The 22,421-nt window shown below is 38.5% G+C and overlaps 2 protein-coding genes across 2 annotated transcripts in view; one reads left to right on the forward strand and one right to left on the reverse strand.

The window, feature by feature from the left end:
* LRBA (LPS responsive beige-like anchor protein) overlaps positions 1–22,421 on the reverse strand; it is a 576,728-nt gene that overhangs the window by 233,732 nt on the left and 320,575 nt on the right. Inside the window, 2 exon segments of the mRNA XM_065405711.1 lie at positions 15,654–15,790; positions 18,408–18,548. Of these exon segments, the coding sequence (XP_065261783.1) occupies positions 15,654–15,790; positions 18,408–18,548 (278 nt within the window).
* On the forward strand, positions 10,991–12,070 carry MAB21L2 (mab-21 like 2). Its single transcript, XM_065405631.1, has one exon. The coding sequence runs from the start codon at positions 10,991–10,993 to the stop codon at positions 12,068–12,070; it is 1,080 nt and encodes a 359-aa protein (XP_065261703.1).

Consider the following 22,421-nt stretch of genomic DNA (forward strand, 5'->3'; position numbering starts at 1 on the left):
GCTATGGTAAGTAAGATTTTCAAAACATTTACTCTTCTGTTTTATTTCAGTTTGTTTAAAGATTTTTTTAATTATAAGCATATGCTGTTTTGTTAACATCTGTGCACAGCATACAACCTGACTGAATTCCAACTTCTGAAAGCAAGCAGGATAATTTACATCCCTCAAGTAAAGCAACAATATTAGAGAATTACATACTAGGATTAGATTAAGATGTTCAATTTCATCTAAGGGTTATCTGATTTTCTTCTACAAACATTAAAAAATAAACCTTTTATTACAAGTATACAGTTATCCAAATGTCTTTCAGAATACATTTACTCTATCTTAATTAAGTGTAAACCTAAATTCACTTCCATTTCTAGTAAATTCAGAAACTACAACCATCAAAATTCAAAACAGTAAAACCTTCCCTCCTCTTGGTTTGTGTAGTATACTACAATAATGAACCAGAACAGCAATGCTGCTCAGAACAGAAAGTGTTGTTACTGCTAGCTGTTCAGATTTACAAGTAAGTTTAGATATCTTTAAATAGTCTCCACATATGAAATGTAAGAAAAGGAAACTAGGAATTAAAAGTGGATTGTAAATGGCAATCTATGATTGCTGTACTGCTATGGCAGTATACCTTGATTAAATGCAGAGCAAAGCTAAAGTAAAAACAAAACCATACCATGGTAACCTAACCTAACTGTCCTTGCAGACTGTGTTTATGTAGGCGCTGACCCTTTTAAGCTATTCTTCTGATTTAAAGAAAAACTTTGAAATTTTATAAAGCATAAAATAATGCTGTTTGATTCCCCCCCCCACACACACACACACACGAAAGGCTATAAATTTGCCACCAGTTTTGTCCTGTGTGTTCTCCACAGAGCTTAGTCTAACAAGCCATAGGTGCAAATGTTGAGGTCTTTTCCCAGCATCCATATCAAGTTCAAGTACAGAAGTTTAGCTCTTTGACTCCCACCTCCAAGTCACTTGTCAGTAAAAGGTTGGGCGATTTATTGACCACCTCTGGGTGCATACTGTCAGTGCTGAAGGAAATATGAGGGAGGGTTGTCGCTACTGTTCTGGAGCTCATTGATAATGACATACCTGCCTCTGTCACCCATTACCCATACTACAAACTACTTAGACCTAACTGAAAAATCAATAGCCTACTTGCACTGGTTCCTGTGGCTGCCTCCTTTGATTGTCAGCTCCTGTCTAGGGTCAGCACTTACATGAAAGGGGCTGTGACTGCCTGATGCTTTCAGGACAACCTAACGATATGAAACTAGCCAACAGAACAGTAAATTCTGTCTCCCTGCCCTCCTCATCAATTAGGCTTTGACTAGGGTTGCCTGTAGAAACCTGACCTTTTAAGTTTAGGTGAATATGGACTAGCTGAACACACCATTGCCCTCAGCACTGAGCCAGGAAATCCACTGACAGGTTAAACAAAACAGAAGGTTGTAACTGTCATAATTTGCATTGCACTTTCACGCCAACAAGGGTGTTATCAGTAGGGGCAAGCCCTGGAACACACAACTCAAGCACCCCTAAGTCACCCTCCTCATAAATTTTCAAGTGAAGTGAGATAAAACATAAATTCACAAATGACCATGCAGTTCAAGTCCCACTTTCTTTCAAGTTAGCACTTTGGAAACCCACCAAGTGCATATAAACAATTCCATGGATAGTCACATTGATACTCAAATGCCACTAATGATGAACTTCCACATAAATGACATATAAGTAAGTTATGCAACCACAACAGTTAAAAACCTCTAGGTTTTTGTTTTTCTTAATTATATATGTATATGCACCTATACATTTTACTTACACACGTGAGTATATATGCATATATAATTTAAAAATTCCCAAAGAGCTCTTTAACGGTCATGGTTGAGTAATTTTTACTCATATGTTGGAAGTCCATCATTAGTGGTACACCTGTACTTCAATATAACGCTGTCCTCGGGAGCCAAAAAATCTTACCAGTATAGGTAAAACCGCATTATATCGAACTTGCTTTGATCCACCGGAGTGCGCAGCCCCGCCCCCCAGGAGCGCTGCTTTACCGCGTTATATCCTAATTAATGTTATATCGGGTCGCATTATATCGGGGTAGAGGGGTATTTGCATACCAATGTGACTAACACAGGATAGAGTTTAAATTTCAATACATTCTCTTTTCCTCCAAAGAATATTAAATATGAAGCAGAGAAATAAAAATTATGTAATCTTAGTTCTGAAATGACGATCTGAACTATTTCCGGTAAAGTTACATTAAGTGTCTTTAATAATTGCTTGTATGTAAATTAGAAAAATGTTAATACCTGAATGCCTGCTAAAACAATTGATTAAAAGCAAATGAGAATATTTGTAAACATTTTCTCTTAGGTGTTCCCTGATTACTGACTATCAGTTTTCAAAAAAAGAAAAAAAAAAAATGTGGTGGCCACGGTGTGTTCATTCTCAGTTAATTCCTTCCATTGATACTACCCATCTTTATATAAACACCAATAAGCCACAGAAAGGCCATATATGTATGTTAGGGTCCATTTATGGAAGTGGAATAATGGAACTTCTTCATACAACAAAAGGATGAGTCAGTTCTGCAAGCTGCTTTTATTTTAACTCCTGTGTATTCTAAAACTTAAAGAAGCACTCTGCTGAATAGCTATGACTAACACCTTTTAATGTAAAAATGAAACTGAATCTCCAAGATCTACATTAAGATTGCAAGAAATAACGTACTTGCTGCTTCTAACCCCTGTAACTTCTGCACCACCCTTTTTCTCCCCCAATAAAAGATTCAACACCACAAGTTGAAATAATTCCTTATTTAAATAAATGTTACAAATCCTGCTGACTGTTTGGCTTTCCAAAGTTAAGATCTAGCTGGTAACAGTCAAATACTTTTGTAAATTTTCTTCTGATCATCTTAATACAGGTCAGTCACCAAATGTAGGTTATATCATATGAGCTTTATTGAAGTTAATTTATAATAAAAAGGAAAACAGCTGAATATATGTTTCATTAAGTCCATAACCTCCAAACAATTACATAATTTTAATGCATGAATATTTTTAAAGCTTAATATTCTCAATGGTTCTAATACATAAGCAAAGAAAGCACTGCTCTTTGCAACTATGTACACAGTTCTGTTAAATACAGTTAAACAAACAGTTACAATTAATACTGCATTCCAAACGAACTACAGAGCAAACACTGGTTAAAAATTGTAAACCTAATTGTGTCTGGATGGATCCCTTTAGAGACTTAATGTGATGATTAACTATGCATCTGGTAGCATGTCAAGTCCTTTTTGTGTGCCTATCTGATAGTGAAGTGAAAGGGCATGGACAGTGTCCAGTCCCAGCAAGCAAATCATTTGAAAGCAGTCATAGCCATAGATCAAAGATTTTTCACTCTATCCAGAGTCGATTTAAACCCACCACCCCAGCCCTGTGCTGCAGACAAAACCAGTTAGAAAATAAGAAAGGCTCCTTAGGATCCAAAGATAATAAAGGAAGATAGAAGTGAAAAATGCAGAAAAGAAACAGACGGGCAGAACCTTGATATCCATAGGCCAAGACAGCTGTTTTACATCCTAGTTTTACTTCAGATGGTTAAAGAAAAGGAAAAGTTTCCATCCTTTAGATCACCGAATATTATTTCAATTAGGTTATGCAGATGGCTTTTATACATTATTTGAGCCAATATAGTTTCCCCTTCCCCCGCTATAAGAAATGGCACATAACACTCTGCATATCAATTTTATCTCATTCATAAAGTTATAAAGAGAGCATTCTCTGTATTATCATACTCCAGTTCTTTTGAAACAAAATATGTATCTCAACAGGAAGTGCTACAACTTAATGCTCTCATTAGAAATAGCATGAAACAAAAACGATGTGATGATTTTATAAACAGCAATATTTTATATGAAAATAATTCTTTGGGAGGGCTGGGAAGTCAATATTTTGAGGTAAAATAAGCAAAAACTAAAGTAACTTTTCACTTTCTAACATTTAAACCATGTAATATCTGAACAGGGTTGTTTTGTTTTGCTTTTGTAGTATTCTAGTTGTTAGACTGCTCAAGCCAGAAGCTTATAAAGAAATAGAATTTTTAGTCAAAGATGTATATCTTCTATATTGTATGCTGATTTACAATGTCTTAAAAATAGCTTGTTGAATAGTGAAAAACAGTACATTTTAAGCACACAACACAAATGGGCAATAGTATTACAGGGAAGAATTGGGCCCCCTAACTCTGTCTCTCAAACTACATTATGGAAAATTATTTCATTATTTTAATCACAAGAATAGCTTTAGTCTACGTAGTAGTTTGGGAGGGAAGTACTTCATGCTATCTGTATTAATTGACCGAATATTTTCAAAATGTTCAACATACGTACATAAATTAGAAGCTTTTACTTTAAAAGGATCTGGAAATTGAAGCTGACAAATAGTTAAAGCTTTAGATTCAGAATTCTAGGTTGATTCAGAAGTAAAGAATGCTGCATCTCAGCCAGCTACATGAAGGTTCTGATCATAGAAATAAATCAATGTCCTACCATAAACCAAGCTGGGCTACTGTCTGTGGGTGTGAGCATCTGCACATACATATGTACATTTCTGTATGCATCAAAGATAATGGATGCAATCATCATCATACACAAATTGATAATGAGGAAAGCTAAGTCAAGATACACTCTAGTTGAAACAACGTTCTACTTATGCCATACCCATTTTACTCAGAAAACCCGTAAGTTACTTCCATGTTGAATTTTTTTAAAGGATTCATTTTCATTTAATGGCATTTTAAGAACTGTGACCTAGAATATTTCTATATACCATGTACTTCAGCAATCTTTTTACAACTAATTTTAAATTACATACAATTCTAGTTCAAGTTGACAAAATTTTGGCATTATCCATGCTCTCATACTTCTATACATAAGTGGGCATTATGATTAATCAGTTATTTTAAGAAAAAACAGCCAAAACTCTAAATATGGTTAATCCAATCAGATACGCGTGCGCACACACCCACACATCCAAAGAAAATAAGGCCGACAGGATGTTCTAACAATAATAAAATGTTATCAAAGTATTAGAAATGTTATTCTATAGTATATTTGTTTGACTTCTGGCAACCAAACTTTTGCTTTTACCTGATAGCCAACTAAACCAAAGTTTAAACCAAAAAAGAACCTACTAGCCAAAGCAATCTTTTAAAGCTTAAAAAAAAACCATCACTACTACTCATCAGAAATAATAAGCTACATTTAAAGTAGGCAGAAGTTATTGGGAACTATTAGCGGTATGACTCAATGTATGATTATTTGATGAACACCAGATTATGTAAAGCATCCTGTTTACATTTTAAGATTTGACAGCTAAGAACATATACTCAAAAAAGTTACTTTAAAAATATTTGGAAGCCACACCATCCACAAGTGTAACCTAATTAAGGTTTTATAGCCATTTATACATTATTTAACAAGCATATCTTCCAGTCTGTTTACAAAACAAGATTTACATATGTTCATTAAAGGTTGATGAGGTACATACATGATATCTGCAGTAATTAAACATCATTTGTTCTTCCACATAAAGAGTGCATTATAGTTAACTTAGTAAACACATCCTTACAAAAGATCAGCAGATAATGAAACCAATCCACAATTGTAAAAGGGAGATGCACACTGTATTCTCTAGAATGTAAACAGGATTATAACTGTCAGACCCACAGAAGTATTTACTATAACTATTAGCTTGGTTTTGCTTTTGAGAAACACAATATGCACTACTGAATCATTTCTTTTTAAATCCATACATTCCCTGCAGCAGTTCAAGCTCCATCAGCAGTGCAGGAATGTATGAAAATGACAGGCAAAGGGCATTAGTTCCTTTCCCATACTGTTCTTCTATAAATGGAAGCACAGAGTTCTTCTGCAAAGCACTTTAATCGGAGAATGTTTGGAGCCAGATCTTCAGCAAAATATAAAATGATCAGAAAATTAAGTTCTACGAGCAAGTCAATTATTGTATTTTCCCCAAAACTGGTTTCTTTATACCAAAAGATGGACAGGAAATCCAAAGCCATTACCTATTAAAGAACTGGAATATATTCACAGAGCATCATCTAGTGACATGCCAGTTGGTCTAGAATGGTGTGTGTGTGTGTGTGTGTGTGTGTGTGTGTGTGTGTGTGTGTGTGTGTGTGTGTGTTTCACACTCCACACACAAAACACATACTTCTCATCCCTCTCGTGACCACCTGTTTCTGCCTCTTTTTGTTTTTTTACGTCAGAAACAGTTTCATAATCCCATGTCAATGTCTTCACTTAAAATTAAACACTCCATTAGTTTTGTATTAAGTAAACTTGTAAATAAATTGTTTAGAAATAGAAAGCCTTTTGAAATATGTAAGCTATGCTATTTTAATAAACTGACTAGTCAAACAAAAATAAGCACATTAAATCATAATCCAATAAAAAGTTGGATGGGTTACCAGTTCTGCGTTCTAGTTATTTTTCTCTACTGTAAGAATGATCTCGCGGTTTCTTCTGCTCTATAAAAAAACAACTTCACATTTGTAAATAATGCATATCCTCCCACACAATACGTTTAGACAAATATATTTAAATACACAAAGGTTGTGTTTGTTTTTAAGTTTAAGCACATTATAACATTGTCATGGTTATTAGAAATGTTAAAACTGTGTATACCATTTACATGTCTACAGGGAGGGAGAGCAAAGAAAAGAGCATACGTTCCCCAAACAAAGTCCCCTTTCCAATATCCCTCACAGGGGCTCCTGCTAGCCAAACACTATTGCTCCAGGCAGCAGCATGCTGATGTTGGCACTGCCTAAACCAAACAAACACGATGTTTAACAGTCAAATAAAATGTCCCGCAGCCTCCCTAATGAATTTGTCAAGGACCATCAGATCACCCCCTCCCCTGCCTCATTAACTCAAGTATGATGAGACGGATTATAACGAGAGAATACAGATCAATCCGTCTGAAGACTTCAAGTGGCTTTTAGCCTTGAGAGTTTCTCTCTCAGGCACATACACTCGGTCCTTTTAATAGAATACAGTATCTCCTGCTCTTCAAGGGGCTGCCACTTCGTTTTATACATCATCAAGGAGCTGCTGATGGACTTCTATACTAACATACATAAAAGCAGAGGTGACAAGGGCTCTTCAATTACAGCCTCCTCGGATACTGTTTCCCCCTTCAATTATTCATTCCCGGGAAGAGCAAATTCCGCCACAGATAAAGCTGCTCTTAATGCAATGCGGCCGCAAACGCAAAGACACAGGAGAAAGGGATTTCACGTGCATTATTTGCTGGAAGTGTTTAAGTTTATTGCTCAAATGATGTTTCTAATTAGTGCTAGAGCAATAAATTAAAGTCGGCTTTTGTTTAACTGATTTATTATTTACTAGAGCTTCGACCCCAGACAGGGAAATTGGTAATGAATTGTTTTTAAATCAAAACACTAGTAACCTTTTATCATCAGTCACCTTAAAAAGTAAGGGGAGACGGGGGAAATCGCTGGCTTCTTTTAACCTTAAAATCCAGAAGTGCCTTTCCCTCCCGCAACCCCGGGGCGACCTGATGGCATTGTCACTTCTCCCGTACACTCGACACATGAACCATTAATTTCTGGGCTACGAAATCCCTGCAAGAGGTCAGGGCTGGAATTCTGAGGCGCCTACCCAAACAGCCAAAGCTTATGGAATCAGGACGCAAAGCTATGCGACGGAATGGGGCGGAAAAGGAACATGAGAACCGGCTACTGGAAAACCCGGTGTGATAACTAAGAAATCGACAAACTGCTTAGGAAAGACATTTGTTTGTTATATGGATTTCTTAACACTCCTTTCATTTATTAGGAATAGGAGCAGAAGTCCACGGGGTGCGGCCGAACTATGTGTGGGGTCCTCTAAAATTCACCCCACTAATAAAAAAAAAGCCACAGGGTAACCTGAGAAACAAAGCGACATCCTCTCATATTCTTCCCTCCCCCTTACCCCCCGCCCTGCCAACAATTACTCACTGCTAAGTAATTAACATGATATGCCTTACGTCAGGATGAGTTAAAGAAAAAATGTACTGATTTGTAAAGTCCTTTATTATTTTTTATTAGTAAACTACATTTTCCATCAGGACTACGGACTCCAGATCGTGGATTTGGCTCTTTGGTGTCAACTACCCAAGCTTCAGAGTGGAGAATTACTTTCTTATATGTGAACACACAACTACTACCGGGAGTCATTGAAAACGCCAAAGAAATTTCTTCATCCGAATTCTATGACTTGTTTTCTATAACCCGCCCAACCTTTCTTTCCCCTTTCTTTCTTTCCTGGAAATTACACTGCTAAACGCCTTTATTGGGTTTGTTTCAGATCCAAAAAAATCTTTAATCCGTGCAGTGTGAGGAGGATCGGGTGGAGAAGGGGGGAACACATGATTGAAGCACCTGGTAAGCTCCCCCGTAGCAAAAAGCATCTCCGTGCCCGAATCCCATTTATCCAGTCACCATCATGGAAGAACAGAGATTCCGCACCCAAAATCTTCCTGAAATACGTGGAATTGGTGATGATGGAGACGGTGCCTACAGCTACCACAAGCAGCGTGATCCTGCTGCTTTCGGGCAATAAAAAGATGATTTATCCCGGGAGAAGAGGTTGTAACCAGTACCAGAGCAGGGCACATTATACATATTTTATACAATAGGTTTATTATCGTTCACAGACATGTTCCTAATTTAAATACACGCGAAAAACAGACGGATGATATTTTATTTTATTAAATCTCAGTCTCTGTATTCTAACAAAGAAACAGATAAACCAAAAGAACCAAAGAACGACAAAACTTCAACGTTTAAGAATTTTTAAATTGAGAATCCTAAGTGACCAGGTTCAATATGTATGGTCTATCTAGGCTTCCAGAAATATAGGAAGAAGAAGGCAACGAATTTTGACGTAACCTTTAAAATATTTGAGAAACGTCTGGAGATAAACAGAATCTCCTTTTCTCACATAAACGTTAAAGTTCAAGGCAAAGACTCGATTTGCGTGCTGATTATTTATAGGTTCAATGTAAACTGCAGCTCAGTAGTGTAAGAGATCTTGATTTGCACAGTACTAAGTAGGGTCTATAAAGTAGGAATTCGTTAAGAAAACATACCTAAATATCACCCAAAGAACACATAATATTAAACAGAATTATTGTACTTCAAAAATAAGATTAAAGTAATAGAAATATTTTTATTTTAGCTATTTCTCCATTGATTATATTGATATTAGTTGGCGTTTCTGTACTCTAATATAAAATAAACTGCATATACATAACTGCGTAACTATAATTTTATGTATATTTGACTTGGACAAAATACAAACTTTCGCAAAAATATAGTAAGCTTCAATTTCAGATAGTTCAATGCTACTATCTAGAAGGGGGACAGAGCTTTATTGCACAATGTTTATCTAAATTAATCTGACGAGGAGTAGTAAAACAAGGTGTACTATTCTGTTCCAATGAGTCTCACTTTCACTGCTGCAGACCAGCGTTAGTGGAAGATTTATGTTTGCAGCAAAGTACCACAAGTCGCCCTCGACCCTTCCTCAAAAGACACCAGCATTACTGCTACTTCTCCTTGCAACAACCGGGTGGAAAAGCAAACTTAATTCCCCCCCATCAGGCTTCCAAGTAAAAGTTATTCAGCTCATAGGCAGTTCGTTGCATCTTTTTCTTGCACGACGTTGTAGGACGCATACACAGACTGCACACCTTTCTGAATCAATGCCACTCTCCCCCCAGTATTTAATTCCCGCCAACTCCAACACCGAGTAACTCATATAGACCATACTCTTTTTCCTCTATCCTTCTATTGATGGGGAGGCGGGTGTGTGTTTGTTTGTGCGCGCGCTTCTGTGCATGTTCCTTAATATCTCCTCTTCCCTCCCCCCTCCCCATATGCAGTAGCAGCGGCTTCCCTGCATCCAACATGCACATAGCCTGCCTCGGTGATTGGCTGCCCCTCTGACAGCTCAGAAGGCGATTGTAGGAGCTGGAACTCCACCCCTTCGGCAGGGCCCTGGGACCATTCATAAACTAAACAACACTCCCGCAAATCCAGAGACACACACACATACCGAAGAGGAGAGGCGCAGAAAGTGAGAGTCTCTACGTGCAATTTCAAGGGTTGAGGGGGAGGAGGAGAAATCCTGGGCACCCCTCCCTGCTCAAACAGTCTATGCAAAAAAATATATTGATATAGATATATATATAAAACTAAAGAACAGGAATGAATGATCACAGACCAATGGCAGCAGTCTACGCCTGAAGACAGAGAAAGCCAGAACCGGGTTCAGTCAACGCCTCCAGCAGGAAGAAGGAAATCAACAACATCCCTTGACAGTCGGCGAGAGACGCAGCCAAACTCATGCACATCTCTGATGGTGCCATGGTCTGAGAGTTTTCCCTCTTCCGCTCTTGGCATTTCTCGCATTCTTCTTTTATTGCGTGCGGTTTTCAACTTCGCCACTGCTCGGCTGTGCTGTGGAGACCCGCTGCGAGTCCCGGAGAGAAGTTTTTAAATGAACTGTTGAACTATTTGCGTGTGGGAGGGTGGGTGGCAGCGTGCAGAGGCTGCATACAAACACGCCCCCCCCCTCCGCACACCGAAAAGGCGGCACATCAAACTTTGCACTTCAGAGATTTCCCCTCCGTCACCCGCATCGCCCCATTCCCGTCGGCTGACAGTTGCATGGTTCTTGTTTTTTTTAAATCACCACCATCACCCACTATTTTCTTTACTTGTGTTTGGGGCGGAGGGGCCGAGTGCGTGCGTGTGGCGGGGGTTGGGGAGCTGCAACTTGGCGGGTGCCCTGTGCAAAGCTGCAGTCACCGCTAAAGCATTGGATCCCTCAACGTACTGCGAGAGCCCGGTCTATAGCCCGGACCTGTGCCCCAACATGATCGCCGCCCAGGCCAAGCTGGTGTACCAGCTCAACAAATACTACACGGAGCGCTGCCAGGCCCGCAAGGCGGCCATCGCCAAGACCATCCGGGAGGTGTGCAAGGTGGTGTCGGACGTGCTGAAGGAGGTGGAGGTGCAGGAGCCCCGCTTCATCAGCTCGCTGAGCGAGATCGATGCCCGCTACGAGGGGCTGGAGGTGATCTCGCCCACCGAGTTCGAGGTGGTGCTCTACCTCAACCAGATGGGCGTCTTCAACTTCGTGGACGACGGCTCCCTGCCCGGCTGCGCGGTGCTCAAGCTGAGCGACGGCCGCAAGCGCAGCATGTCGCTCTGGGTGGAGTTCATCACCGCCTCGGGCTACCTGTCGGCCCGCAAGATCCGCTCCCGCTTCCAGACCCTAGTGGCCCAAGCCGTGGACAAGTGCAGCTACCGGGACGTGGTGAAGATGATCGCGGACACCAGCGAGGTGAAGCTCCGCATCCGGGAGCGCTACGTGGTGCAAATCACGCCCGCCTTCAAGTGCACCGGGATCTGGCCGCGCAGCGCTGCGCAGTGGCCCATGCCCCACATCCCCTGGCCCGGCCCCAACAGGGTGGCCGAGGTGAAGGCGGAAGGCTTCAACCTGCTCTCCAAGGAGTGCTACTCGCTGACCGGCAAGCAGAGCTCCGCCGAGAGCGACGCCTGGGTGCTGCAGTTCGGCGAGGCCGAGAATCGGTTGCTGATGGGCGGCTGCAGGAACAAGTGCCTATCGGTGCTGAAGACCCTCCGGGACCGGCACCTGGAGCTGCCCGGCCAGCCGCTCAACAACTACCACATGAAGACTCTGCTGCTGTACGAGTGCGAGAAACACCCCCGGGAGACCGACTGGGATGAGGCGTGCCTGGGGGACCGGCTGAACGGGATCCTTCTGCAGCTCATCTCCTGCCTGCAGTGCCGGCGCTGCCCCCACTACTTCCTGCCCAACCTAGACCTCTTTCAGGGCAAACCGCACTCAGCCCTGGAAAGCGCTGCCAAACAGACCTGGAGGCTAGCCAGGGAGATCCTCACTAATCCCAAAAGCCTGGACAAACTATAGGGTTAACAACACAGTGATAAACCCATTTAAAAACTTTTATTTAAACAAAGCAGCTACAACAAAAGAGGCGGCGAAACAAACTTCCAAAACCCCACCTGCAGTTAAGCATTTAAAAACTCTCAGACATTTACAAAGCCAAAACGATCACCTCGTTGCACGAGAAGAGACTCCCCTTCCCCCTTTTTTCTTCCAATGTGAATTTTTAAAAAGTCACACAAAGAAGCGATCGGACTTTCCATCATCCAAACGAAACGCAAGGTACATTTTCAAATAAATGTATAGTCATTCTTTTCTTATTCTTTTTGTTTGCCTGAATGTTGTCACCAAGTGAAAAAATTATTTAACTATATGTAAAAAGTTCTCTTTAAAAAAAGTTTTACTGATGTTAAATGTATTTCAGTGCCAAGGTCAGACTGTGCCCCATATTGAATTGTTGAAAACAGTAATAAAAATATTACTTTAACTTTACATTGACTTTTTTTGTGAATTGTTCTTAAATTCAGGCAAGTAGAGAGATTTTTCTGGGCTTTCAGAGAAAAAAGGATTAAAACAAAAATAAATGGCAGACTAATCACAATATTGAACTGGTGCTTTATCTATAAATTCATCAGCGTTTTCTAAAGTTTATTTCAATTATTTTCAATTAAAATAGAAATAGACTGTACTTAATGAAAAAATAATTCCCATTCATTCTTTGGTTGCTTTGCTTTCTGTCACTTGAAACTTACTCTCTAAAAGTTTTAGGAATATATGCACCATCACATAGCATTTCGGCACAGTTTTGACAGAACTAGGGCGGAGTGTTTCTATAATATAATCCTTAAAATATCTTTATTGTTTTTAATTTAGTTGGTGAAACATCACAATCCATTCCTATTTTGTCCTGTAAAAATACATAGATATTTGCTTTATTAAACAAGGGTTATTCAACGATCAGTTTTACTTTGAAATGAAAAAAGTATACATCTTCTCTGAATAATAAACAAGCTTAAATGCAACTATTAAATTTTTTCTAACAAATATTTGTTTTCTCTGGTTTTTAAGTATAGCATAGAACTGCAACACAGCAGCACTGCGCACAGGGCATACACCGGAAAGGGGAAAACATGCTGTTTTAAAAGAAACCAACCAATTTTATGTTCAAACATCTCGATCCTTTATACTTGGGTTGTTTTTTTGTTTGTTTGTTTTTGTTTTTTCAAACGAATGCTAGCTGATTTGCCCCTAATTTTCGGCTATAGTGTTTGGCTCCAAGTTTTCTAAGGAAGGTTTACATTTCTAAAACTTTACTGGGAGATTTTTTTATTATTAATTTTTATTATTTGCTTTAACGTCCCGAAATATTTTGAAGCTGGTTTGGAGCATTTCAAATTCCTTTTCATGCCCTTTCAGGCCGATGCAAAATCTTGTTCCAAAGAACTACTTCCGCTTCTCTGTGGACGATCCGGAAAGAAATAGCCTTTAAAGTTTGAGTTGGTTTTGTTTTTAAATAAAAAGAATTTTAAAACAACTTAAAAGGTAACTATAAAGTAAAACTGAAACCACTTCGAAAACAATTGTCTAGTTTACGTCGTGATCACAGCGGAATACACATAATGACGCTATAAAATGCTTATATAAAATCGTCTTTAATTTCTACCTGCAAATTTACTCATGCATACTCTCACCAGCTCAAATTATGGAAAAGCAAAGCTTCTGGGATTGTAAAGTCTTAAAATGTTTCATTGGCTTTTTAAAAAAAAATCCAACAGAAGCAGACAGCTTTTCTGAGCATTGAACCTGGCTCACCTGACAAAATGAGTTTAACTCAGTGCTTGTAGGACTACTGTGTCCTTGTACAAACAATCCTGGAGTAACAATATAAACTCTGATCTTATCACTACTGATATTATCTCCACTGCAGGTTTTGCTTCAAAAACTTGTCACAATGTTTTCTTTCCCAGTAGGTCAGACAAATATACATGGAAGTTGAATGTATCAAACAGATAAAGACTCGTTAATTAAACAGGCATTCTAAGAAAATGCAGAATTGGGATTTTTAAGGGCATATTCTACAAAACTCTGGCTACAGATATCAACCTATGGTAATATGGGGTGGGGGCAGGGAAAGTGTCAATGATTAAAGGAAAGTTAAATTGTATCTGTGTTTGTCTTTAAAACAAAAGCATTATAGGATTAGTATTTAGACCACTACACAATGGGAATCAAGGAGCGTCTTTAAAAAACAAAACTGAATTCCACCCGCTAACTCCCCCCCCCCCCAAAAAAACCCGGGCTAACTCAAAACACCAACAGACTGCCTTTCTTATAGGAATCCAAGTCCCCCTGTTACAGATTTACAAGTACAATTGGTCTAGAATGCCCATTCACACTTTGTGAGAACAACCACACATCCAGAGAGAAAGCAGATTAAACTAAGGGTAGTCCCTGTAAATGAAACAGGGTGCAGTGGTGAATGTTCCAAACTGTACTAAATGATCCTATATGCTAAACATGGAACAATGCAAAACAGTGGAGCCACATGATTTTCTTTTTTCACATACAAAGACGGAATCAGTACATTTTTTGAACTAAGACTCTGAAGATGTTAGATGACATTGCAAGTACACTGACACATTAATGCTAACTATGTGGTTTTCCATTTAATATTGATATTTTTTTGCCAAACAAAAGAGTGTATTTTAAAAGATAATTACTCACAAAACAGGCAAAGATTTCAAAGGTTTACAAATTTCTTCATAATATTGTAAACTGTTTCAAAGATATTTTGGCACAACCAAAGGTCTGAAAAGTTAATTTACTGTACCCATATAAATTCATAGTTCCAGTTATCTGCACGCCACCCCACGTAAATGTTTTAATACATAGATATGGTAAAATCCATTAACTCTATCCATGTTTATAATACAATAAGAGCATGTGTGTAGTAAGAAGCCCACACATCTGTTACTATTTTTTAATATTATGAGGATCATTCAAATGCAATCTTTATAGTGCTAATTTCATACTGTGAGAGAAAGTTAAGCCCTCAAACTGAATTTTACTGCAAAGTGAATCTAATTTTAAACAAAAAATTGCTAATCAGGTAATTAACTCAGGTAACTCAAGTTTACTTATATTAACAAGGCTAGTCATAAATACATTTTAAAGGGGAAATAACATTTTCTTGATTATGATAAATATAATGCACTGTAAAATCTGCTATATAATAATGGAAAACAGAAGCACTGCAAAATAAAGAGGGCAGCGAGCAGAGTATTATGTTATATTGGCATTACATTAAAAAAACAGGAAAGTAAAACAAAGGATTCAGCTAGCAGTTTTGTTGAACTTTCTAGTGTTCACACAGGCCTTGTGATCCAAGATGTCTTTATTTAGGATGCCTCCCTGGAGCTTTATTCCAACAAGCTAATTAACATCTGAGCTGGATTTGTCCCCTCCACTTAAATGAACTTTGCTAATGCACATAGTCACAAACTTAGAAAAACAGGAATATTTGTGACCTATGGGGTAATGGAGGTTGGATGGAGAATTAATGGTCATGTAATTTGTCACCAGAGGGTGAAGGTCAACAATCTCTTACCTTGGGGTCGATTTTCTTAAAACTGGGATCTTCTTCATCTACCTCAAAGCAGAGTTCAGAAGAGGTGATGGAAAGAGTGCCCTTCACTATTACAGAGGGGGCCACAAGCTGTGCTGGTGTGCACAGGCTAACTGGACCTGCCAAAGGAGCAAAACACCAATAATCAAAACATCCAAATAGATTACACAACCTTGTCCAGAAACAAGCATAAGTTATTTGTTTTCTAACCTCAAAATACAAGGTAAAAAGCACCAGAAATCTTAGTTTAAAAAAGCAAACTGTTACTCCAGAAAGTACATGTCACAGACTTGCGGCCTCTCTTCATTGCCAAACACTAAAGCAGCTACAGCTGCAATTGATGCGTAAGCCAGATAGGTGGTTTTATTGTTAGATCATCTCGTTTTATTCTGACACATTTCAGTTTTGAAACCATAGCCATATACCTCCTGGTCTAAATAATACAGTAAGTGAAGACTTGAAATCTTAATTTCAAATGTGTGCAATAAGAACTTAATGGGTTTCAATAAAATTCTAAAAAGATGAACACAGCAGTCTGGGTTCAAAATTGTCTGACTTAACCTTGTAAATGCGTTCCCACCCACGAATGCTGGAAATCTATTGTTAAAATTAAATAGTAAATACTAGGAATTGTAAAGTACAATGTTTTTAACATGCTTTCCATTCCACTGTTAAATACTGTTCAAGGATTCCAGATAGTGTTAGTGTAGCTTGGGGACTGTGGGAGTAAACAGCTGGAGGGTTGGTTTCCAACTGAATGCATTTTTACTGGAATAATCACATCTCCACAGGGCTTATCACAGAGACAAATCAGACTACTAGTAAAACAATAGGCTCGGCACAGATATGACAACACACAACCTATTATATAAGAGAACACATACAAGGGGAAAACAGGTTAGATTTGTTATCCAATTGATTAAAAGAGAGGGAAATTAAGTTACTTTGTGGCAGCATTGTCATAAATCTTTGAAAAAAATTGAAAATATGAGAGTGACACGTACAATTTTGAATTAATAAAGTGTCTATAAATGAGGTACACACATTCAGGTAATCAATGGGTGAATAACTGCCAAAAAACTCAGATGAATTGTCATTTCCATCGATTGTTAGGAGGAGGATGGTCTTTAATTTCGCATCAATCTTAATGTGTGCCAGTAGGACAATAGCAGAGATGCTCTGCTGAGATCAGTGCAGCTTTGCCCTCTATTCCCAATGTACAAATACATTGTGTTTGCAGATGGGCATCAGATAGTTGCAGAACTGCCGTGATTTCCCAAAGCTCATCCCCACAAATGGTTGAAATAAGCAGCTATGTGTTCTTTTGCTGTCTCCCTTTGCCCTCTGTACATTAGCATGTAATCCAGAGGAGAAATAACATTTTTTCAATCACTCTCAGACATTCAATTACAGGGCGAGCAGACAGCTGCAGAAGCAGGGGCAACCTAGGTCCCGTAGAAGACCCCTGACAATTTCCACTTCATTTCTAACCCACACCACTTTATTAGTGAGGATTACTTCTTAATCCTATTGCCATTGTCAAGATTAAATAATTAAACTCCCCTTTCACCTCTATTACAGTATGAATGTATTACTAGAAGCAACCAATGCATAATAAAAGAGAAGAAAATGGGCAGAAGGCTGTTGAGGAGGAGGCCATCAATAGACAGGAACAGATTCCATTAAAAAAACTGCATTATGCTCCAATTACTTCTATTTTATATCACCGATTAGTATATGGCCTTAACATCAGGCTATATTTTCAATGTTCTAAAAAATAAAAGTGGCATGTAGTTCAGACAATTGGTAAATGAATTGCCAAATACAATTTCCAATTACTTCACATAGTATCGTCTTCCATTTTGATAACCTTATTTGCTTCCTAGTGAGTCAGAATTTAACTGGGGGACATTCTTCTGTAAATTTAATGGATGTGGATTATGAGCACACATAGAAATCCACATGTAAAGTGGAATGGTGCAAAGGACTTCGAGTTTTCACGTAAGCCTGTGTTACTCTTTTAAAAATGGAGCTAAATTAGAAGTTATAGTCCCTGAATATGGAGCTATTGTTTACCATTTAAACATGACAAGTAAAAGAAGCAGGTTTATGCCATTTTGATTGCAAACTCTAACAAAGAGGCTTGCATCCAACACAGTAAAAGTAATCAAGTTAGTGGAACTGACCATTTTCAGGGGAAAAAAGACATCAGCTATGAAGATACTTTTGGGGGAAAGGGACTGAGGAGAAAGGTTAGAAGAGTTGAACTCTTAGTGCAGTAAACAGACCCTTCAACAAAAGAGAAGTGACTGATATATTTTTATGACTCAAAAATAAAACCATCTAAAGCCTCCAATTATAAATAACATAAAATTGCCCATTAGCCACAGTGTTTTGAGCACGTAGTCAGAAGTAGAAAAAGGGAGCTCTTGTTAATGAAAAAGGCTACTTTACTACATATGCTTTCTTAGGAAAATGCAAAAAAAAAAAAAAAAAAAAATCTCCCAGGGTGAAAATAATAGGGTTATAAAAGCCGCAGAAGGAAAATTCACTAGTGTGCTAAAGCTGAGTCTCAAACCCTGAGGTGCACAGAAAATTATCTTTCATTAACTCAATTATGGGAAAGAACAATCTATCACTGTCTATCCCAAAAGATTACTCACTGCAGAAAAGCATGAAAATAGAGCTAAATGGGTAAGGAAACTGAGGAGCTGGGGAGCAAATAGTTGAAGTTACCAATTAAGTTCTCCAAATCTTTCTCCTCAATGGATGACAAGGTATCATCGTCGCCTTCCAAGAGAATCTCACTCTCCGAGTTCTGATTTCCTAAAACCTGACTCTTGATGGACTGCTTTCCTTTAAGAAGCACGTCTTCGTCTGCAGCTGAAATGAAAGAGAAACATTGCTGTCTATCAGCTCTCAGAGGCAACAGTAATTGGAAAATAGCCTTTTGCAATGAAGATCAGCGAGGAGAAAACTGGTTGGGAGTAAGTATGCGAGGTAAGCTTTCGTTAAAACTCTAACATTAGGGGAACAAGTGGCTAGCAGAGCTAGTTTTAATTCTATTAAACCTGCCTTGAAATATACGGGGCTCTCTCTGCAGTATTGAGCTCTGTTTTAGTCCTCCCAAAATTTGGGATGAGAAAACCACAAGACATTCCGCCAGAAGTTAAGATGATCTCTGCTGGAGATGGTTCTAGACTCTGCAGAGTAACTTGTCTTTAAATGCTACATGTTAAGCGCCGATTCAGGAAAGGCCAACAGGAAAGGGGCACAATTCCCTTGCCAATCACAGGGCCACGTCGAGCCATCAAGTTTTTAAGAAAAATTCCCCACTGGAACCAATGGAGAGTCTCCGTTAAAAGCTCAGGGGCTCGATTTGACCCAGAGTGCCGCGGCGACAACAGCAACTCCTCGAGGGTCTGCTTCGGGAGCAGGTCGCAATTGTGAACTCGCGAGCCGCGATCCAGCCTGCTGCGCCCTGCGCGGCTGTTCCCAGGCCCCCCAGCGCTGCAGGCTGGAAGCGAGAGCAGCAGCAGCCGCCCGACAACTTCTCCGGCCAGTGAACTAAAGCTTTGGATAAACGCAACAGGGAAAGTGCTGCGAGCCGACCAGGGTTGGCCTTGCTGTCTCCACGCTGGAAAAAGCAGGAAGTGGAGAAACGAAGCAAAGAGAGGCAGCGGGAGACCGGGAGACAGGCCGGCAGGGGGAAGCTGAAGTAGGGACTGGCTTCAGTAGGCTCTCAAAGAGAGTGAGTGAGTGAGTGTGTGTGTGTCTCTGATCACACTCCACAATAGCAAATCTATTCTAGACAGTGACAACAGCAATACACGAGTTCATTTTACAGATACAAACTTGCTCAAGACAAAAGCCAATACACAGTTTACATCGTACGTTCGCCCTATCTTCCTGTTAAACGTAACCCGATTCAGCGCCTCCGTGATCTTGTATTCTTTACATGGGGTGGATTGTTTGTTTATTTGCATTTCTTTACATCTCTCCTTTTCTCTTCCCCCAAAACCAACACACACACTTTTGCTAGCCCGCCATGCATCTGATCTTCGCGTGTGCACAATGCTGGGGCCAGCAAGTCAATAAACTTTAGAAAACTCTCGGTGTTGCCAGAGGCTTTCAATACACGGTTACATCTGATGGCGTCCCAAGAAAGAATTAATGGAAATAATTTCTCTACACTAGGTAGCTTCCAAAACAGCTGCGACTTACTAACGTTTAAAATATTCAAATCTAACTAGTAACAGCAAGAGACACACGGCTATTCCAGAGATTCACTTCGAAGAGGTCACTGTGGTGGGGAGTTTATTTTAGATCTTCTTGCAAGCTAATCCTTGTGAATAGTATTCTTATAATTTCATATTTTATGACTAAACTCGAACTTAATATACTACATTTCATACCGTTTGCCAATTCACTGCAGAACTAGACGCCAGGTTCCTATATTTTCCATTAGTAATAGGATGAGTGGAAATAAGGAGTTGAAAAACTAAATTATATGCGAATTTTACTAACTAGATACACACACCCAGCCTTACAGACATGGAGATGAGTGAGACGTTAATAAAAAATCACTTTTAGAATTCTACCGAAGTGTGCACCCACCTGCTTTCAAAAGGGGCTATAAAGAAAAGACAGGCAAATTCTGAAAGTCTAGAGGATATTAACAGGTTCGTGCCTGGATTACTAAATATGCCAAATAAAAAACAAAAACTCATCCTCATCTTTAACATCACCAACAGAAAGCATATTTCATGCTATACCTTCTAATTAAATATTTAATGTCATAGTTAAGCAAACATTAAATTAATGTGACAATACATGTAATTGTAACATGCCTTAAACAGTTTTCTTTCCTCTCTCTATTTGGAATGGACAGAATATACACCAAGGAAATGCCAATTTTATGGGGAAAACATTTGCACTATTTTTATCTCTACACTACCATGATTAAATCTATTTATTTACATTTCAAGTTCAACAGAGGCAACAGACAAGAGGCAGTGGTTCATTATACATCAAAGGTATTCTGTGCTGTAGATACAGAGATACTAAGGTAGGAAATAGTAGTGCAATCATACAATTGTTTTTGACTATGAACATTCACATAATTGTATATAATCTTAAAAATAAATTATTAAATGAGAGAATACCTGGCCAAACTTCTTTTAAGAAACATATGCCTAACATCATGATCAACTTACTTCAGCACATTGCTCATTGCGTTCTCTGATTACTGCCAGAGAGGATTTGAGGGTCCACTGGCTTATTTTAAAAAAACTTTAATCTGCAAACATTTACAGAAGAACGCAATCCCTAGTGGCAATATACCATGGCTTAAAGTGTTTAAGTAAATATATACACGTACATTGCAAATAATAAACTATCCAATTAAGTGAAAAGTAAAAAGCCCTACTTTATGTTTAGGCCTTCAGTTTAAAAAAAATGGAAGTTTAATTTATAAATTATTTCTGTTTTGTATGACAATTTCTTCCAGACCAAATTGCTTTGCCACATTATGCATAGAATTTAGTTTACTTGGAAAATACTGAGTGTATTACACCCGATGAAACAACATTTTGTATTAAAATATATCAGTTCATATAACTAAAGAAAACTCAGACTCTGGAATTGTTCAACCTGAGTTGAAAACAGTCCTGTCACAGAAAATATGCAGCTGATATTTAGAAAGGTTTTCCTGTAATTAACTCCCCCTGGAGGATTTTAAGTTAGCAGCAGTAAAATTACCAACAGTATTCTAATGCACACCACATGCACTTGCGTTCAATTCTCAATGGCGTAATAGTACTCTGTTGACGATTTTATTTTTTAATTAGAAAAAAATTATCTCAAGTACAAAATAAAAGAAACATTTTTTAAATGCTGCTAAATTTTATCTGTTATTTTATAAACCATGTCTGGATTGTACTTTTTAAATCGCCATTCACAAGTAAACGTCAGATATTTTCACTGTCTTTGGCACATTCTGCCTTAATTACACTGAAGGTCTCATTTCAAACTAAAACTGTACCTGTTGTCCATTTAAGAGTTAATCTGAAATTCAAGATCTGTATGTACAACTTTTAGACACAAATCAGGTAATTTCTGGCCAAGTTACTAAAGTTTTCTCCAATTTTTCTCACTATCATTAGGAAAAATAAAGTAAACAAGGGACTTTCCATATCAAGGTGACTGGGGAATTATAAATGTAGATTGGATAAGTAGAAATTAACTCTTCCCTCCATCATCTCTTTTCCAGTCATTGGATTTAATTTTTCCACCTAAGCTAATTATCTTATAATTATTTAAAATATATCACTATGGATACTCCGAAAGAAAACTATTGAAGCAAACTGCATTAATTGAAGATTTGAGGCTATTGGTTGTTTTAGTCCTTGTGGGCATTTTAAAGTTTGTCATCTATCCTTACACCCCCCCCCCATATATATATATATATATATATATATATATATATATATACACACATACATACACACACACACACACACGTATACGTATTAAATATAAATATAAATATAAAAAAAATGCCTGTTGCTGGAAGGCAGAAAATCAGAATATAATACAGCATCGTCTGTTAGCACCCTGCTAACCTGAACACAGGAATACACACACACACACTCAATGTACACATAAGTGTGTGTATTTATGTAATTGTGCACAGATAAGATATATTGCACAGATGCAATCTATACACACAGCATTCTAGTTCTCTCTCTA

This window comes from Emys orbicularis, chromosome 5 (genome assembly GCF_028017835.1).
Source record: "Emys orbicularis isolate rEmyOrb1 chromosome 5, rEmyOrb1.hap1, whole genome shotgun sequence".
Lineage (NCBI taxonomy): Eukaryota > Metazoa > Chordata > Testudines > Emydidae > Emys > Emys orbicularis.

Bases quoted from the DNA above. Each gene is read 5' to 3' on its own strand.
- MAB21L2 (XM_065405631.1), top strand. From the start codon at position 10,991: ATGATCGCCGCCCAGGCCAAGCTGGTGTACCAGCTCAACAAATACTAC.